Here is a 19,859-nt window from a genome sequence, read left to right on the forward strand (position 1 = left end):
TCCTGTCAGTCTGATTAATGAAAATGCTAAGTTCTTTCATTTAAGAATTGCTCCCTCAATTGATAACTGTTGGCTGATTTTTAGTTCGAAAAAGAAAGACAACATGATATTCGATCATTCTTCTTACCAAAACCGAAAAAGAGACAGTTAGAAGCATCCTGTGATGAACCAGAAACATTCAAAGAGAAGACAGTAGTGGCCTCTGACCCTAGAAAACTGGATGCAAGTGATGACAAAAATGGTTTTGAACCTGAAACTAAAAGGTTGAAGTCACTCAGCACCCTGGACCACAGCAGTGCCTTGGAGGAGAGACTATCCTTGCCAGCCAAATCCATGGAAGATGTCCATGAGGTCGAGTCCAGGTTGGCCTCCCCAGCCCTTCCCAAGAAGGTCTGGCAGTGTGGCTTCTGCACGTTCATCAATGACTCAGCCCTTCCTTACTGTGAGATGTGTGAGAACCCTCAGGGTAGAGCTGGTGAGTACTCAAGAAGGTGAAGTGGGGTGGAGGGATGGGGGGAGGTCTGAAGACCATCCAATTTTTCAGATACTATTGTTACTAAAGTGTCTTGTGACTCATCAGCCTGCAGCCCTTAAAATGGAGTAAGAATTTCACTGAGTGAAGACTGTAAATTTATCCCCTGTGGAATGTGAATGACTCCTGGTTCTGTCAAGAATGTATATCCTGAGTGTTACTGGCTTGGCATTAAATTGACACAAGTGGGCATTTCTGATTAATGTCAGCAGGATGTGAGCTCAGTGGGTAGGAGAAGTCTTGTTGCTATGGTAGCAAATGTGCTGCCCATCACAGACCTGCTGTTATAAAATGAGTCGATATTCTTGTTTTAAGGAAATTATAGAGGATTTCTATATTTAAGGGGAACCATTTGGTAAATACTTTGCCTGCTTAATATACATTGTGCTATGGTGTTTTTGCTTGACAAGTCATGAGCTCTTCTCAAGGTTTTATTAAAGGAATCTGCTAACATACACACACAAATACAAAATAAATACAATGTAACAGAAAAATGCCATTAGTATTTTATCTGGTTTCAGTTTCAGAGAATATTTTATGCCAACAAAAAAATGCTAAGTTGACTGTCTTGGAAACTAGAAATAGGTTATTTTATCAATGGCATATGTAGTTGTTCACATCAATTCTCCAATATATATTCATTCTTCCCACAACTGACAAAGACAGAGCTAAAAGAACTCTGATGTTATAATTTTCCCTGCTCCTTCTCTCAGTTTTGATCTGAAGGAAAATACATCAATCGCTAAGTCTTTCCTCTCCCACTTCTGAGAACTCTATCAAAATTGACAAGTGGCCATCTGGGTAATTGTATTTGTTATGTGGGCACCAGTTCTCTGAAACTAAACTAGAACCACACAATTTCTACAAGTGTCCTTGCCACAGTTAACATGACCCCCTGCAATCACTGACTGATGCAGACAATCAAAATACAGCAACTGGTGACTATAAAATAATGTCAGCTCACAGTAAGAATATCAGGTGACTAGCTTAGGGAAAAAATCAAATTTAAAATCAGTAACTATTTTTTTTTAGAAATCATAGTTTATTATGTATTTGATAATTCTGAGTTTTTCCCTTATGATGCCAAGAACGATGAAAGTTTCTAAACCTGTTTCAATAAGCAACCTGCCAAGAAACTTTAAAAAATAAACACATTTGTGAGCATGAAACAATCTGCTTAGAGAAAAACATAAAAAAATATAAGTAACAGGGCCATCTCAACATTACAGTGGTCAGCTTCACATTATTAGAGTTGTCATGGCTATCGCCTACCTTGATCTCTTTCTCACCTCCCCTCAATTGTGAAACTCCAAAATATACCCCAGTGCAACTCCTGTTGCTACCACCTGAAAACATCATCAGCTCTTATCCAGACCCAGTAGCATCCTCCACTCTAGTATTGCCCTTTGGAATCTTTCCATGCAAAACAGTCAGAATCACCCGTTAATAATGGGAATCAGCTGGGCATAGCAGCATACGCCTTTAATCATAGCACTTTGGAGGCAGAGGTAGATGGATCTCTGTGAGTTCCAGGCCAGCCAAGGCTACACAATGAGACCTTGAGAAAAAATGCCCACCACTAACAACAAAACTGCAATCATCATCACTCCCCTGTCAAAAGGTCTCTGTTGGTCTCCAGTTCCATGTAGAATATATCCAACAGTGTAGGACTCTCCAAGAGCCTAGCCCTGGCAACCTGTTCTATGTGTAATTGTCTAATATTGCTCCATTACGGTTCTGGGCTCTACCCTTTGCTAGCTGCCCTCCCTGCCTCCTGTCCTCTTACACAAGCTCAAGTTGATTCTCCTCATTTATAGATACATTTTTTATTTGTTTGTTTATACTTTTGTGTATCTGTGCATCTTAGAAGGGATCCTTCTAGAGGTGAGGCAAGGCAAATAGTCCTTCTATATAAATGTTTTGTAAGTCTGCCTGTCTGTGCCTCCCAAGTGCTGGGATCAAAGGCATGAGCCACCAAGCCCACCTATTTCTTCCTTTTTTTTTTAATAATAAAATTGAGATGTGACGTTTTAATCTATGCTTATTACATGTAACTTACTTTATTTTAATAATTCTAGCTGGCCTCAACCATATGCAGCATGACAACAAAAATGAGGAAGTTGGTTCTCAAAAGAACACCTCCAAAAATGATCAGGCTAGCTTGGACTGTGTAAAACAACTCCCTGAACAGCCAGCACCTAAGCAGCTTCCTACTAGCAAGGAAGAAGCATTGAATGGTGAGAAGGAAGACAGAGTGACGTCCCAGGCAGGGCATGGTAAGTACTGCTTCCATTTCTAGTGTTCAGATAGTAACTATGTGAGTGCTAGGGGTGTGGCTCAGTTGGGAGAGTTCTTGGCTACCTGTGTGTGAGTCTATGGCTTCAGGCCCCAGCACTGCATAAACCAGCTGTGGTGAAAGTTTGTAATTCCAGCACTCAGAAGGGAATATTGTGAATTCAAAGTTATCCTTGGTTACATAGTGAGTCTGAGGCTAACCTGAGCTATATGAGACCCTGTTTCAAAACTAACCAACTAAAAACATAAGTGCCCTATACTTTAATACATAATGGCATTATTAGATTTGTGATACCTTGTCCCAACTACCTTTTATTCCCTTTTATGTTACAAACATCTACCTCTCTCAGAAACATCTTTAAATAGTAGATGCTCTCTGCTGGCATCAACACTATATAGTGTCACAAGCAAAAAATTGCTGCTGCCACCAGAATGTTGTCCTGTCCAACCACACTGAGCTCACTGACAGGGAGAGAAGAAGAGCTGTTTGTCTTTGGGTGGAACATCAGGTCACAGTAATGAGATTGACAGAGAAATTAATCCTTTTCACAATGAATGATTTTAGATGGCTAAACTCAATTAGCATTTTTGTTTGTTTGTTTGTTTTTCGAGACAGGGTTTCTCTGTGGCTTCGGAGGCTGTCCTGGAACAAGCTCTTGTGGACCAGGCTGGTCTCGAACTCACAGAGATCCGCCTGCCTCTGCCTCCTGAGTGCTGGGAATAAAGGTGTGCGCCACCACCACCCGGCCCAATTAGCATTTTTTAAGAAACAATTTTAAGGAACATAATTTCAAGGCTGTCTGAAACTGGAGGGATGCCTCAGTGGGTAAAGTGCCTGCCCTGCAAGCATGGGAACCTGAGTTTGGTCCCCACCAACCACATGCAAAGCTAGGTGTGACATGCTCACCTGTAAACCCAGCATTCTGGTGCAAATACACACATTCTACACAGACACAAAGACCAAATAAGTTAGGACTGCACTTGGAGTCCTTGGTGTTGAGGTTTTATTTATTTGTTGCTTGGTCCTGTTTATGTTACTTACAGCTGTGATGGGCAGTAAATGCCAGCCTGTAATTGTACATATCATCTCTTATGGGGCAGCTGGCTGAATACTGTGAGTAATTTGGGATTCTTTTCTTTTTTGACTTCCTTAGTGACCATAGTAACCTGCAGATTGGTGTACATATTAAAATCATCCTAGGGGCTGGAGAGATGGCTCAGTGGTTAAGAGCACTGCCTTCTCTTCCAAAGGTTTTTAGGAGTCTTGAAGTTAACTAAATACAATACATACATATAAGAGCAGTGAATGTACATACGTACATCATGTGTGGCTTTATGGCCATAGTATTGTAGCCATGAGTGAGCTTGTGTAGGCTCACACAGCAACTTCTTCACAGCTGTCACCAAGGCAATAATAATTGCAATGTTCTTTTGTTACCACTGACTATTAGACACCAAATTTCAGAGATTTTTTTTAATCACTAACCCTCATTAATTTTGTGAATTAGTGGCTTTTCACTATGACAGTTCCATATATGCATATTCTACCATGACCATGTTTGCCCTCCCCTCTCTGTTCCCACTACCATGTCCTTCCCTTTCATTCCCTGGTTCTCGGAGTTTGGTATTTCTTTTTCATTTATAGGAATAATCCACAAACTAGACTTGGAAAGTAGCCAGTGCCTAAACTAGAAAACTAATGCGATGATGGCATTGCCTAGTGGAATGTCGAGCAAAGCTGAGCTCCTAGACCTGGGAAACAATGTTCAGAGGTCACTGACAAACCACAACTGAACGGAGTGCAAGCTCTGCAACTGGAGAGACAGCTAGTGGCCAAGAGTGACCCAGCACCCAAATCACTTTAACTCTAGTTCAGGATCTGATGCCCTCTGGCCTCCACTGGCATCTGCATGCACACAGTGCACATGCAGGTATACACATCACATAAATAAAAATAGTAAGTGAATTTTAAGAGTACAAGCTCTCAAGCCCCTTTTACGGTTGAGCAAGTTAATGTAGACTTGCCTCCATGAGTTTTGTCTGTCCTGGAGAATTCTGGATAATGAGACCAAGAAAATGCTTTTAAGTACTGATGAGGAAATAAGCATGTCTAGTCATCTTCTTGTGGATGAGACAGCAGCCACAGGGAACCAGGTACTCAGTTCGTCTGTCCCAATGCTCATAATCAAATGGGATTTAGTCCCAGCTGCAGTCTGCTTAGCAAAGGGGAGAAATTCTAAACCCCTTGAAATCTAGTAATGGTTTCTGGTGTTAGGAAAGGGTCCCTTCTGACAAATTCATATCTCTTCAAATGATTCTTACTCTATTGCTACTTGTTTGGTCATTAGCAAAGAAGGCCCAGGTTCCAAATATGCCGATGCTTTTTGAAGACCTGCCTTGAGAGTTTTATTTCAAGCCTAGAGAAGCTTATCAAATGTGTTAGTTTTTATACATTGCTGTTTCATCATTCTAACCTGTACAACAGTGAAATAAGCTATTTTTTGAAGATCTATTTTTATTTATGTGTCTGACCATGTGTATGATCATGTGTGTGTGTGGATACCCAGAGAGGCCAGAAGAGGGCATTACATTCCCTCAAGGTGGAGTTACAGGAGTTGTAAACCACTCAGATGGGTATTGGGCATCAAACTGCCATCTCTTCGAGAACAGCAAATGTTCATAGCTGCTGAGCCATTTCTCCAGACCCCAAATAAGCTATTTTAGTCAGAGAGTAGACCAGCCTTTCAGATTCCCTTTTGTCTTCATTAGAACAATTGAATAATTCAGACACCCATCCCGTGTGTGAGACCTTCATGTTCTGTGCAAGTAGGAACACGGACCGGATCCACCTCTATACCAAGGTAAGTGTCACACAGATTCTGTATCTCAGAATATAAAGACAGGCTTCCTTCATCGCTTTCAATGGAGATCTTTAACAGTGCCTCCATATAGCTCGTCATCAAATTTCTGTGTAAAATCAAAAAACAATGAGAGGCAAAAGCAGAGTCATTAAGACTTCAGGGAAACAGACCTCGATTTCAGTGTTATTGTTTATTTTGGACACATCCAGCTGCTCTCTGCTTCCATTGCCTCAGCTGTAAAATGTAAGGAGGGTTTGTTGCAGGGACAGAATAAACTAATCCCTATAGATCACTTAGCATTTGGAACAACATTTTTATAGCTGCCTAACACCTGGCCCCATCTTCAACTGCCCCACCCCCACTGCCTAACCTTCACCCCACCCTCCATGCTGAACGTCAGAGAGAAGGCTTCCTGGTGTGACCACTCAGACTCCTGCAGTAGCCTAGCAAAGGTCACATATTTTAGTCTGAAGAGCTCTTTTTATGACAAAAATGTGTTAAAGACCCTAAGACAGCTTATTGATATAGGTTATACTACTGATACTCCATTCTGTGGTAAAATGAATATTCATATTCAGTTTTAAAACAACTAATAGTTATATAAATAACATGTGCCTCTTGTGGGTTTTTTTTTGGGGGGGGGGGGGAGGTGTCAAGACAGGGTTTCTCTGTGTAGCCCTGGCTGTCCTGGCACTCACACTGTAGATTAGGCTGACCTCGAACTCAGAGATCCATCTGCAAGGCTGTTAAGAAGAACTCAATCATAAGGGAGAAAGAGCATGACAGGCAGATAATACTCCAACTTGTGACTTTGTGGCCCCTTTAAGAAGGTCTTGGCAACTATGTGAGGATCGTTATCCTAACTACACTCATATAAGTATGGATGAAGTTGGCAGAGATTTTAAATATTCTTTGTTTGGTTGGTTGGTTGGTTGGTTTTTCGAGTTAGGGTTTCTCTGTGTAGCTTTGGAGCCTATCCTGGCACTCGCTCTGGAGACCAGGCTGGCCTCGAACTCACAGAGATCCGCCTGCCTCTGCCTCCCGAGTGCTGGGATTAAAGGCGTACCCCACCAACGCCCTGCTTAAATATTGTTTATTCAGTTTTGAACTTCTAATAAGTTTAGATGTAGAAACTGTATTTGTAATTTTATAAATACATGGTCTTTTCTATTGAAAAGAAACTTTTTACCTCTTTCACTCTTATGTTTCTTTAGTGTAGGGACATTCCTGTGCCACAGCATGTGTGTGGAGGTCAGAAGACAACTTGCAGGACTCCGTTCTCTCGTTCTGTCATGTGGGCTCAGGGAATTGAATTTAGTTCCCGTGATTGGCAGCAAGCACCTTTTCCTGTGTAGCCATCTTAGCATCTTGAAAGAATGCTTTTGAAGACGTGACTTATGCAGCTGAGGGTGTTGCTTAATGACACAGTGTGTGCTGGGCATGCATAAGGCCCTAGGTTTAATATCCAGTGCTGAAAAAGGAAAGAGCCGGGCGTTGGTGGCGCACGCCTTTAATCCCAGCACTCAGGAGGTAGAGGCAGGCGGATCTCTGTGAGTTTGAGGCCAGCCTGGTCTACAGAGTGAGTTCCAGGACAGCCAGGGCTGCTACACAGAGAAAACCTGTCTCAAAAAAAAAAAAAAAAGAAAGAAAGAAAGAAAAGGGAAAGAAGGAAAGGAGGGAGGGAGGGAGGAGGAAGGGGGTCGGAAGGAAGAGATTTATGACCAAACTGCCTTCAATTGTGTTATCTTTTTTTAAAAAAGACTTGTTTGATTGATTGATTGATTGATTGATTGATTGATTGATTATGCATACAGTGTTGTGCCTTCATGTATGTCTGTACACCAGAGGGGGCGCCAGATCTCATGTGGTTGCTGGGATTAAACTCAGGACTTCCAGGAAGAGCAGCCAGTGCTCTTAACCTTTCAGCCATCTCCCCAGCCCCCAATTGTGTTTTCTACTAAAGCAGATTTGATGTATGATATGCTGTACAATCATGTTCAGTCAGAAGGAAATGACTGCACAGATACCAAATCACTACACAGCATCCACTGTGGGACCACAATGAGACTGAGTCACCAGACCAAGCAAGGCAGTACTTGTTGTTACCCTTGTAGGCCTGACTTGGGAGCCTCTACATGAGGGGAGGCAGACTGGGGAGCATGTCGGTCGGACTTATCCACTCATCTTAAGCAGTCTTTTGTACCTGTGCCATCCTCTTGATGGAGCTCCAGGCTGTGCCCCTCTCACCATCACATGGAAGGAGCAGAATGATGACTCCACATGGATATATAAAGATTAGAAGCCAAGAGACTGCCCAGTCAGAACATAGCATGGCTTCAGAAGCTCCTTGGGTCTGTAAACACTGTATTGTATTGTATTGGCAGTGGTTTTCCTTATTGAGGTGGAGTCGGAGAAATCAATCAGTATTTAGGTACTCCTCCTGATAAAAAGGTGGAGTACCTAAGGAGCCTCCCAGCTTCCTGCCTGGGCTTCCTGTCCTTAACACTTCTGTCCACAGTCTCTCAGACATTTTTATGGATGTTCTAAATACTTACATATTCCATTACCATAAAAATGGCATCATTCAACTACTGTCATTTCCTAAACAGGAGATGTAGATGGATGGAATGTTGACATCTTTTCTCAGCTGTGACTGGGTGGGGATGAAAGTTTACCTTTTTACCCTAGAAGGGCCCAAGGAACCTCTACAAGTAGAAGTTTGTAAAATCCCTAGTTCACTGCCTACGAGTGTACCTCATAAGGGAGTCAGTAACAGAATTTTAGCATCCTGTGTCAGAAAGAGCTGATTTTTGTGGGGAGAATCCCACATCCAGGATTTGGAATTTTTTTAATTTTTTTATTTGAATTAGAAACAAGATTGTTTTATATGTCAATCCCCATTCCCTCTCCCTCCCCTCCTCCCTATCCCCCCACTAACACCCTACCTATCCAATACCATTTCTGCTCCCCAGGCAGAATGAGGACTTCCATGGGGGGGTCTTCAGAGTCTGCCATATCCTTTGGGATAGGGCCTAGGCCCTCCCCCATGTGTCTAGGCTGAGGGAGTATCCCTCTATGTGAAATGGGATCCCAAAGTCCATTCCTATGCTAGGGATAAGTACTGATCTACTACAAGAGGCCCCATAGATTTACAAGGCCTCCTCACTGACACCCACATTTATGGGATCTGGATCAGTTCCATGCTATTTTCCCGGTGATCAGTCTGGGGGCCAGGAGCTCCCTCTTGTTCAGGTCAGCTGTTTATGTGGGTTTCATTAGCCTGGTCTGGACCCCTTTGCTCATCACTCCTCCTTCTCTGCAACTGGATTCTAGTTCAGTTCAGTTTTTAGCTGTGGGTATCTGCTACTACTTCCATCAGCTGCTGAATGAAGGCTCTAGGATGGTATAAAGTTAGTCATCAATCTTGTTATCAGGGGAGGGCATTTAAGGTAGCCTCTCCACTGTTGCTTAGATGGTTCGTTGGTGTTATCCTTGTAGATCTCTGGACATTTCCCTAGTGTCTGATTTCGCTTTAAACCTGTACTGGCCCCCTCTTTGATGGTATCTCTTATTTTGCTCTCCTCTATTCTTTCCCCTACACAACCTTCCTGCTCCCTTATGTCCTCCTCACCCCTCCTCTTCTCCCCTTCTCAGTCTCCTAGCTCCCTCTCCCCTCCCCCTATGCTCCCAATTTGCTCAGGAGATCTTGTCCCTTTCCCCTTCTCCAGGGGACCATGTGTATCTCTTTTAGAGTCCTCCTTGTTGCCTAGCTTCTCTGGTGGTGTGGTAATCCTTTGCTCTATGTGTAAAATCCATATATGAGTGAGTGCATATTTCCGAATTTAAAATTATGTAATTATATACACAGGTAAATATTACATCATAAATATCTCCATCATTTTCTTCTTCCAAAACAATTGTGGACTGCTGGCATTTGTTTTGACGAAGAGATTTGAATATGAGAAACTGTTGTTGACATAGTGAATTTTCACACGGCAATCGTCCCCTTTAAAAAGAAGATGGCATCTACTCGTGCTTGAGAGACAACACTCCTCAATACAGTTCTGGCTTCCTCTGCAGGCAAGGCCATGGACAGCTTTGAGCAGCAATGTAACATGGCTTTGGGAAAGCAGAATTTTTTAACTAAGTTTCTTGAATTTCTCTGTCTCCCTTCCCTTCCTGACAGTAATAGTGGGCAGCTGTATCAGCCCACCTGGGAAGGGACAGTCAGACATTTATCCATGCTGTTATTTAATAGAAGTCATGATGTGCTGTTCTGTGTCATCTCTGTGTATATTTCCAAGGTCAGGCAGTAGAGAATTATGTTGCGGCAGTGAGTACAGCTGACAACCTCAACTCTGCAGGGGACTCGTGTAGGGTACACCCTTGTCTATAATGTGCCTCCTAGTGTATTTTTTTAGGAGACTGGTCATGCAACATCAGAATTAAACTTTGTTATAAACTAGTTATTTGTACCTACAGACTAAACTGCACTAACAAGGTCTCCTCATCTGTTATCAGGATGGAAAACCGATGAGCTGTAATTTCATTCCTTTGGATATAAAATTAGACCTTTGGGAAGACTTGCCAGCAAGCTTTCAACTAAAACAGAATCGATCACTGGTAAGAAGAGTGCTAAATAATACAGTTGATTTTATTTGGAATAAAATTTAGTAATTTTAGAGGTGATGATTTTTAGTTTAATGAAACAAACCTTATGACTGTTGCAGAGTCAGATTGCAGGCTGCATTTTTATCCATCCAGACAGTGTCTATTAATTCCACCAGTGCTAAGAATAAACATGACATCTGTTTCTTTGGAGAGTGATCACACCTGGCACGGCTGTGAGGACAGACTCATCCTCACATTTTTTCACTCTCATTCATCGGATTAGCAGCTGTGACACATCTGTCAGAATCACACTTTGTCTTCTAAGGTTAAATTCTAACAATGGCACATTCCAAGAGCCAGGATAATACCACACTGTGACTCTGGACTCATTGTCAGAGTTACCCGTGTGCTGCAGCTGCAGCTGCAGGCCAGGCAGCTGCCAGGGAGACCTTAACCTCCTTGTGCACACCATCACTTATATTTACAAGAAAGTGGGGCGGGGGGGGGGGGGCAGACATGTTGTTTGCTTGTTTTTGTTTTTAGTGTCCAGTTAGTGGAAATGAAGCAGTGCCTGGGGGTCAGCTCCATCCCTCTAATAGGAAAAAGTAGCAGTGAGCTGTTTTCTTTGTCATCAGTTAATACTAAAGCTCAGATTCAGATAGAGGAATGATTAAATAGATTGAATAGATGCATATATAGATATGTAGATATATGATTGATAGAGATACATAGATGATGGATAGATAGATAGTAGATAGATAGATAGATAGATAGATAGATAGATGATAAAACCAAAGCCAATGAACCAGTTACCCACAATTGATTGATAAAGAATAATTGTGATAACCCTCAATTTATTGCTGGCTTTTGTCCTGTGGTGTCTGAGGCATGTAATACAGTGTGATAGTGGGAAGTTGCACCATCCCCTGCGGCCCCTGCAGGATCTGCTTCCCTGAAGCCAGCTCTTCCGGGGCTGCTGCAGAGGTCTCAGAGAATATGCTGGCTGCTGAAGTGCCTTTAGAGACTCTGGATGAAAGGGTATAGGCAATTTATATCATGAAAACCGTATCAAGTTGAAGAAAGACAAACTATAGTACTCCACCTGTTTGAGGATGCTGTAAGACATTGCTTTTCTCATGTTGTAAATAACCTGACTTTCAAAGGAAGGTGCAAGGAGAACTGTTAACTCTTCATCATTTCTCTTCTGCCAGATTTTGAGGTTTGTCCGAGAGTGGAATAGTCTGACTGCCATGAAGCAGAGGCTGATCAGGAAAAGTGGGCAGCTGTTCTGCAGCCCAATCCTGGCCTTGGAAGAGATCACGAAACAACAGGCCAAAGAAAACAGTGCTAAAAGGTAAGAGTGGCCTTCCCTTTCATCTTGTAATATATTGCTTCCCATGACTGTTTCTATAGGAAGCTGTTTCTATAGGCTGATTCCATTTCTGATCCCCATATGTGATATTGTAAGCATCTGAGGCATCTCGTGGAACCACTAATGAAATTTTAGTAAGTCGAGGAAATTCTGCCAAGGATAGTTTGTTGATAGAGTGCTTGCCTGGCATATACAAGCCCTGGGTTCCTTTGTAGCACTGAATAAGCCAGCTGTGGGGCACACACTTGTAATTTCATACCCGAGGAGGTGGAGGCATGAGCATCAGGAATTCAACGTCATTCTCAGCTATATGAAGGTTTAAATCTAGTCTGGGCAACTTGAGACCTTGTTTTGAGGGACAGAGGGAGGAACGGAGAGAGGGAGGGAAAAAGAATTATACTTAAAATAATAGTTACATCATTTCATAGCAACATAGTTATATATGTAGTGAATTCAGTTAGATCTGCTGGAAGACATCAGATTGTCTTGATTTTGCTCATAGGGAATACATTAACAGAGGCCAGAGACAGGGCTTGGTGTACCTGCAACCTACTGAGCCTGGGGCAGTTACCACAGAGAGACTCAGAGCATGCCCTGCGTCTTCATCTGACACGCAGGAGGGGGCTGGTCCTATTGTAACACACCACCATGTTCCCAGAAGTAGAACACAACTGTCAGGTCCATAGTTGGAAAATAAAGGTTAATTGTGACACATGTTAAGTATCATCTGCCATCTTCACCAAAAGTCATTTCCAATCCCTGTATGTGACATTGTGAGCATCTGTGTCTCCCTTCGGTGACTTTCTTTGTGGTCATAAACCCTGGTTCTCTTGGAGAAGTTGCCAGCTGCTCTGTAGTAAAGTTCTTTCTATGAAGGAAATCACAGTGACAAACCTACCTAATACAACTTCCTCTGTAAGTCTATATTGCATTAGTAATAAGGGACTGGAGGGATGGCTCAGTGGTTATGTGCACTTGCAGCCCTTGCAAAGGACCTGGGTTTGGTTCCCAGCACCCACATAACAACTTTCATCCATCTGTAACTCCAGTTCAAGGGAATCTAGTTCCTCCATCCCCTGGTCTCCATAGGCACCAAGTTAACAAAAGTGGAAGATAACTGCCCTAAGGGTCACAATGGAGACATTTTAGATGATCACAACTACAGAACATACCTAGGGACAGCCTTGTTTAAGGAATCAGCCATTGAAACAGAAGGAGAATGAAGAAAGCTGTTGCCAGGGTTCATCTAGACACCTTGGTGATTGATCCGAGGGAGGAAGAGAAAGGAAAGTCTTTCGGGTAAACCTGTATAGCCACAGAGGGGAACAGCTCAGCATTGGCATCCTGTGCTGGAGCCTCACTGAGTGGCACTGGCAGGAGGAAGGGTGTGTCTACAGAGCAGGTGAAGACCGGGCTGAGTGGCAGAGCCCTGCCCAAGGCAGTATTTGACTCCTAGTCTCTCTCCCCTTGTCATCCTACCTGATTATTTTTTAGGGAAATTTAACTCAAGAATGTCTTAGAAACCCTCAGCCCAGTGGGTATGAAGGGAGAGGCAGGCATGCACAGGGAGGGTTCACTTCTTTAAAACATTAGATGCAGGCTGGAGACATGGCTGAGTGAGTAAATCGTTTTTATGAAGAACAAAGTTCTTATCCCCAGGACCCTGATATAAGCTGAGTTGACGCAGCAGTCAACTCAGGACAGAAATAGGGTTCCTTTAGGCAAATTGACTAGCTAGATTAGCCAAATTAGTGAACTCCAGATTCAGCAAGAGACCCTGTTTTCGTAATGTGGAGAGACACCTAACATCAACCCGTGGTGTCCACATGCACCCGTTCACACTTTCATACACAGATTCACACACACACACACACACACACACACACACACACACACACACACACTGAATGTCTCAAGAAGAACAACAAAAAAGACATAAGCACTAAATTTGGGGATTCCTGAAAAAATGATTAGATGTCCCACAAGATTACAGTTGCAGCAAACAGCCCCAGCAGTTGCAGGGCTCATCTAAGCTGAGGTCTTGTAGCCAGCTTCCAGGTAACTCAGTCTATGATGGTTGGAAATGACCAAGACCAGCAACCATTGCGTTGGTTCCTGAATGAGTTCTGTTTCTCAGAACTGATTTAGTGGCAGCCCTGTTATGTTTGATCCTCTCCCAGCAGGTCAGCACCCTGGAGCCTAGGATTATATCCATCACTATGAGCCACTTCCTAAACACACACTTCTTTTAAAAATGTCTATCTTAGGGGCTGGAGAGATGGCTCAGAGGTCAAAAGCATTGGCTATTCTTTCAAAAGGTCCTAAGTTCAATTCCCAGCAACCACATAGTGGCTCACAACCATCTATAATGAGATCTGATGCCCTCTTCTGGTGTACAGGCATACATGCAGACAGAACACTCATATACTTAAATCTTTTAAAAAAATGTTTAAATGTCTAACTTCTTCTGGAATCTTATTCAGACACTGGTTTTGTGGGTAACAGTCTTCCTTTTGTTTGCCAAAATTGAGATTTACCATAATCCTTTTGAGAGCTGGCGTACTTCCATGAATATCTGCAAGCCACAATGAAAAATGGAATATTGGCAACTTGACACTAAGTCTTCAAAAGTGTCAATTACTTTCTTTGGGGTCAATCTTTTTCTTGTAGTTTCCAAAAACTTATGTTTAAACCTTTTATATAAAAGCAAGTGGTCGCTTTCAGTTTTTAACTTTCTGATGGATGGCCCAGAAACTCCCGGGACTCTCCTGTCTCTGCTTCCCATCACACCATAGGAGCACTGGAGGTCCAGATGCCTGCTATCCTGTTTTTCTTAGTGGCATTGTTGTGCTAGTGAAAATGTGAGGAGAGGAGTGCTCTCCACTGGTGGAGCCCTGTACTGCTGCACTGCAGAAGAGAACAACCTGTCAGAGTTTACCCCCACAGACTTTTGTTGTTGTCTTGTTTTGTCAAGACAGAGTCTCACTGCATTATTTGGCTGTCCTGAAACTCACTACATAGACTAGGCTGGCCTCAAACTCACAGTAATCCACCTGCCTCTGCCTTCTGTGTGCTGGGATTAAAGGCACTAAACCCAGCTCAAAGCAGCCAAGACTTTTAACCTGGAGTTAAAAGTTCTAGTTCTGGGGATTTAGTATATATTTGTGTTTCTGTTTCCTGTGTGTGTGTGTGTGTGTGTGTGTGTGTGTGTGTGTGTGTGTGTGTGTGTGTGTGTATATGGAGATGTCAGGAATATCCTCAGTTGATTTTCCATCTTTTCCCTAAAGCATGTCTCTCAAACCCTCAACTTACCTATATGACAAGCTTCTGAGACAGAACTACAGGTGGGCTGCCACACCCATCTTCCATTTACTTGGGTTCTTGTGCATCCAAACCCTGGTTCTCACACTTGCTCATCAAGCACTTTAACCACTGGGCCATCACCCTAATCCCTATATATACAGTTCATATGTTAAAAATACAGTGGAGGGCTGGAGAGAGGGTTCAGGGGTTAAGAGCAGTGGTTGCTCTTTAAGAAGACCCAGGTTCAGTTCCCAGTAGCTACAGGGCAGCTCAGGACAGTCTGTAATTCCAGCTCCTGGGGACCAGATGCCTTCTTCTAATTCCCACATGCACTAGGCACACAGGTGGTGCATAGATGTGTGTGCAGACAAAACAGCTACATCCACAAACCAAAGTACTTTTAGAGACCATTGTCCTCTTTAGACTCTAAGACATTTTTAAAATGTGGTGGGTATAAATGTATGCTGTTGCCTGGTAGCCTAAGCAGAAACTGAGTACATAGATTATTATGTGGTTTATCCTCCACATAGTGGAGTGGCATGGAACCATTAAAATGAATAGAGAGGGCTAGACAATTCAATGAGTAAAGATAACTTGCTGTGTGAGCATGAAGGCCAGTGTTCAATCACCCACGTTAAAAAACAAAACAAAAAGCTGAGCATGAAGAAGTTCATATTTAAATGCATGTGGAATTTAAAATATCTACAGTAAGGGTAAACTAGCATAGAAACTGGGTCATGCTAATTATAAAAAATTAATTGGGTAATTTGCATTTCACCTACTTAATTCTCCCTTCACCTTTAATTGAATTATTTTCTTTTTTACTTCCAGCATCTACACCAGGTGTGTTACTGATAATGCGTGAGAGGGTCTGGTTTCCACACCCAAAGGGCTTTGTTCTGCTAAGACTGTGTCGAGTTAAAGGTGCTTTGGGCAGAAACTCTGAGCTTATAGGAGATTCAGTTGAACTCAGTTAATAAATGAAATCACTTTACACAAAACCTGTGCAGCATTGCAGTTGAGGAGGTGATTTTCTGGGGCCTCAAAGAGAAGTTCAGAAGAGGAGGGGCATACTTGGAAAGTTTCTGTGCAGATTGAGAGGCAGTTTCCTTAAGACATGTCAGGCGTACATGGATTTGATCATTTCTTATGCCCACATCCACTCTTTTCTTCCCCCAAATTTTGAAATTCCCCCAAATTCTGTATTCTAGTTTTCTTGCTGCAATAAAATACCCAGCAATAGTAACTTGGACAGGAAAGGATTTGTTCAGCTTATACTTCCAGGTCACACTCTATCAACAAGGGAAGTTGGGTTGAGAACTCAAGGGAGGAACCATGAGGTTTGCTGCCTGCAAACACAGGCTCACTCTGCCTGTGTTCATTCTAGCTTTCTTACACAATGTGGAGTCATCTGTCTGGCCGGGAAATGGTGCCACCCACAGTGGGATGGGACCTCCTACACTAATGAACTATCAAGATAATTGCCCACAGGCTAAGTAGGTCTAGGTAATTACTCAACTGTTTAGTTGACAATTAAAAACCATGAATGACTCTTGATTTTCTTGGAGAAGCGAATATTGTGACAACTGATTTGGAGCAAAGATAAGTGTTTCCCACATAACAGATAGCAGCCAAAAGGACAAGCACATTTCCAAACCTCATGGTCAGCATAGGAAACATTATTGCATCTTGCTTTTGTTTCCTTACTTCTGCCAGAAGCACTGTGAATATAAGTTACAGGTACAACTTCAGAATATAACAGTGCAGAACACTTGACTAGCATGCATGAGGTAGGTTCCAGAGTCAGTCTTTGGTACCAGGGGGAAAAGGGACAACCATCAAGTTGAGATTGTATGGGCAACCCATTGTGGTCTGGCTAGATGGTTCAGTGGGTAAAGGCATTTGCCACCAAATATAAAGCTGGCTCAGTGGTTAAGAATACTTGATACTTTAGGAGGATCTGGGTTTGATTTCTAGCACCCAACATGAATCTGATGCCCTCTTCTGGCCTTTATAGGTACTTCATGCTCGGGCATGCACGTGTGTGTGTGTGTGTGTGTGTGTGTGTGTGTGTGTGTGTGTGTGTGTGTGTGTGTGTGTGTGTGCACGTGTGTGTGGTGTGTGTGTGTGTGTGTGGTGTTGTGTGTGTGTGTGTGGTGTGTGTGTGTGTGTGTACGCTCTCTCCCTCCCTCCTTCCCCCCCCTCTCTCTCTGTGTACATACATGCATGCACACACACAATTTTAAAATTTTAAGAATTTTCTAAAAATACAGAAAATAACTGAGTAGCGCACATTTTTAATACCAGCACTTCAGAAGCAGAGGCAAACAGATCTCTGAGTTCAAGGCCAGCTTGGTCTACATAGGGAGTTGCAGTCCAGCCAAGACTACACAAGGGGACTCAAAACAGGAAAGAATATAGAAAGCTTTTCTTTGTATGCTCATACTCTCCCCCCCTTCCCTTCTCTTGTTCCCTCCCACTCCCATGGATCTCTTCCTCTTCCTGGCTTCTGCATCCACACCTTTGTGTGTGTGTGTGGCCTATGAACTTACTCAGGGCTGCTAACAGGGGCATGGCTGAACATGGACACCTCACCAGTGGCTACACACTGAGCCATGTCTCTCCCTCCCCAGAAACTCCTATAAGAGAAAAATATATTTAACATCTAATTGTTCTAGATATATCACTAAAGAAGATGTTGCCACGGCGTCCATGAATAAGGTGAAAGCTGATGGTGGCCACATCCGTCTGATCACCAGGGAGTCCAGGCCACGGGACCCTTCTACAAAGTAAGTGCCCCATGACTCTTACACATAGAAAAGAATACTGCTTTAAGCTTACACACCAATTTCTGTGATAACAGCCCCCATGGTATGACCACTTCAGAGGTCACAAAACAATGTCATGATTCAGTGGCTTTTTAGGCCTTCTAACAACCCTCATAGGTGAGCTCATCACCATAGACATTACAGATGAGGAATGCCCCAAAACAGGAGTCTATGTGACCTGCCCCAAGCCTGGGGACAGATGCCAGGAGACCTGACCTTATCCCTGGGTTCTGACTGCCAGCCTGGCACTGTTCCAGTCGCATCAACCCAGCATGCTTGGGATCTGATCACGTGAGCGGAGGTCATATTGTGTTCCACTTCTGATGTTTATCTGATCAACCTGGAGTTTACCTGGAGAAACCTGATATTTAATACATGTTCTGTGACAATCCCTTTGCTCTGTAAGACAGCAAAAAGAACCATGAAGAATCCATAGTGCTTGAGGCTGAGGAGGTGTTTCGGCCAGCCAAGTGAGGGGCAGCACAGCCACTAGGGTTCCAGAGAGTTCACACTAGTTTGAATGAGGATTTCAAGTGTCTCTCATTGACCAGCATAGATGTCAGCAAGTGCTCAGTGAGGAGGCACTTCAGTGCCTGAAAGGGGCTGCTTGTGTCAAATTAACTTTTGTGGCATGGCTCTTCTCAAGTTGGCTGGACTATGGGGTACTGGCCACAGCTGTTTCACCTCCTGACTGAACACCAGATCTGAGGTGTCTCTTTGTAGCAGTGGCCCATCTTCATTATTTACCTGTTCGGTGTCTTGTTCAATTGTAGAAAGCTTGACAAAGCCTGTGTCCCATCTCTGAATCCCTGCCAAGCTGACCTAACTGTTGAGCCATCCTCATCCAAAGGCTACATTCAGGCTGTGGATAAGGAAGGAAAGCCACTCTGTCTCCGCTGCCAGCATCCCACTTGCCAGCCTGTGCAAGGGTCCAAGACCAGCACCTGGGACTCACGGTTCTGCTCCCTGAAGTGCCAGGAAGAATTCTGGATCCGATCCAATAACAGTTACCTGAGGGCCCAGGTGTTTGCAACAGAGCATGGTGTGTGTCAGCTGTGCAGCATGAATGCACAGGAACTCTTTCTTCGAGTAAGAGATGCTCCTAAAAGTCAGAGGAAGAATCTTCTAGATGCTGCCTGGACTGCAAAGCTCCCATTGGAGCAGGTATGTCATCATGTCATGTCGGGGCAGTGGTGAATGCCAATTGACTCTATCAGTTTCTAGCCTTGTTAGAATATGTACCAAAGGGGAGAAAATAAAGAACCACATGCCACCACCCAGCGTTAGCAGTCACCATGTTGCTGTTAGCTTCCATCTGTCTCTTGCTTGGTTCAGTCAGCTCATCTTTGTTATGCATCTCTTGGGTGATGCCTGCCTGTCTCCCTTCTCCCACTCCTGCCTCCCTCTTCCCTCTCTCCTTTGTTCTTCTCTCCCTCCCCTCCTCCTTCCTTTCTCCTCTCTTTCTTTCTTCTTCCCTTCTTCTCTCCCCCTTTCCTTCCTGTCTTTTCCTTCTTTCCCACTCCCTTTCTCCCTTGCTGCTTCTTTACCTCGCCTCTCCTCATTCCCATCCCTCCTTGCCTCTCCCTGCCCCTCCGTCTCCCTTCCTTTTCCTCCCTTGTTCTCTCTGCCCTCCCTCTCCCCTCCCTCATTCCCATCCCTTCTTCTTGCTTTCCCTCCCCGCTCCTCCCTCTCTCTCTTCTCTCCCTGCTCTTCCTCTCTTAAAATATAATGACAGTACAAATAACTACAGCCAACAGAATGATAATTCCTCAATTATAGTAAGTGCATATTTGCTTTTCAAGATTGTCTCATTTATTTTGTTCAAATTAGAATCAAAATATGTCTTAGTTTTGGATGTAATGTCATTTATGCTTTGTTAAGTCTCTAGCAACCCCTCCTTTTTTTACACTGTTGGTTAGGGAACGAAACAGGATCATTTCCCTGTAGTTTCCTTCATTCTGTATGTCTCACTGTATCCACACAGTGCCCCCTGACATGTTTTCCTGTTCTGACAGCTTCCTGAGTCGTGGCTATATGGTCTTGGCATGTGCTTGGAC

The 19,859-nt window shown here is 43.4% G+C and overlaps 1 protein-coding gene across 6 annotated transcripts in view; it reads left to right on the forward strand.

Annotated features, from left to right (window-relative positions):
- The window catches only part of Zranb3 (zinc finger RANBP2-type containing 3), a 160,012-nt gene that overhangs the window by 134,648 nt on the left and 5,505 nt on the right, over positions 1–19,859 (forward strand). For 5 of the 6 annotated variants that reach the window (XM_035445406.1, XM_035445410.1, XM_035445407.1 and 2 more), the window contains 7 exons: positions 85–475; positions 2,611–2,808; positions 5,576–5,688; positions 10,210–10,311; positions 11,511–11,653; positions 17,653–17,763; positions 18,576–18,966. In XM_035445406.1, coding sequence (XP_035301297.1) covers positions 85–475; positions 2,611–2,808; positions 5,576–5,688; positions 10,210–10,311; positions 11,511–11,653; positions 17,653–17,763; positions 18,576–18,966 — 1,449 coding nt within the window. The remainder of the gene's footprint in view (positions 1–84; positions 476–2,610; positions 2,809–5,575; positions 5,689–10,209; positions 10,312–11,510; positions 11,654–17,652; positions 17,764–18,575; positions 18,967–19,859) is intronic. The other variant, XM_027417752.2, reaches the window with a different exon arrangement.

This window comes from Cricetulus griseus, chromosome 5, assembly GCF_003668045.3.
Source record: "Cricetulus griseus strain 17A/GY chromosome 5, alternate assembly CriGri-PICRH-1.0, whole genome shotgun sequence".
Taxonomy (NCBI): Eukaryota; Metazoa; Chordata; class Mammalia; order Rodentia; family Cricetidae; genus Cricetulus; species Cricetulus griseus.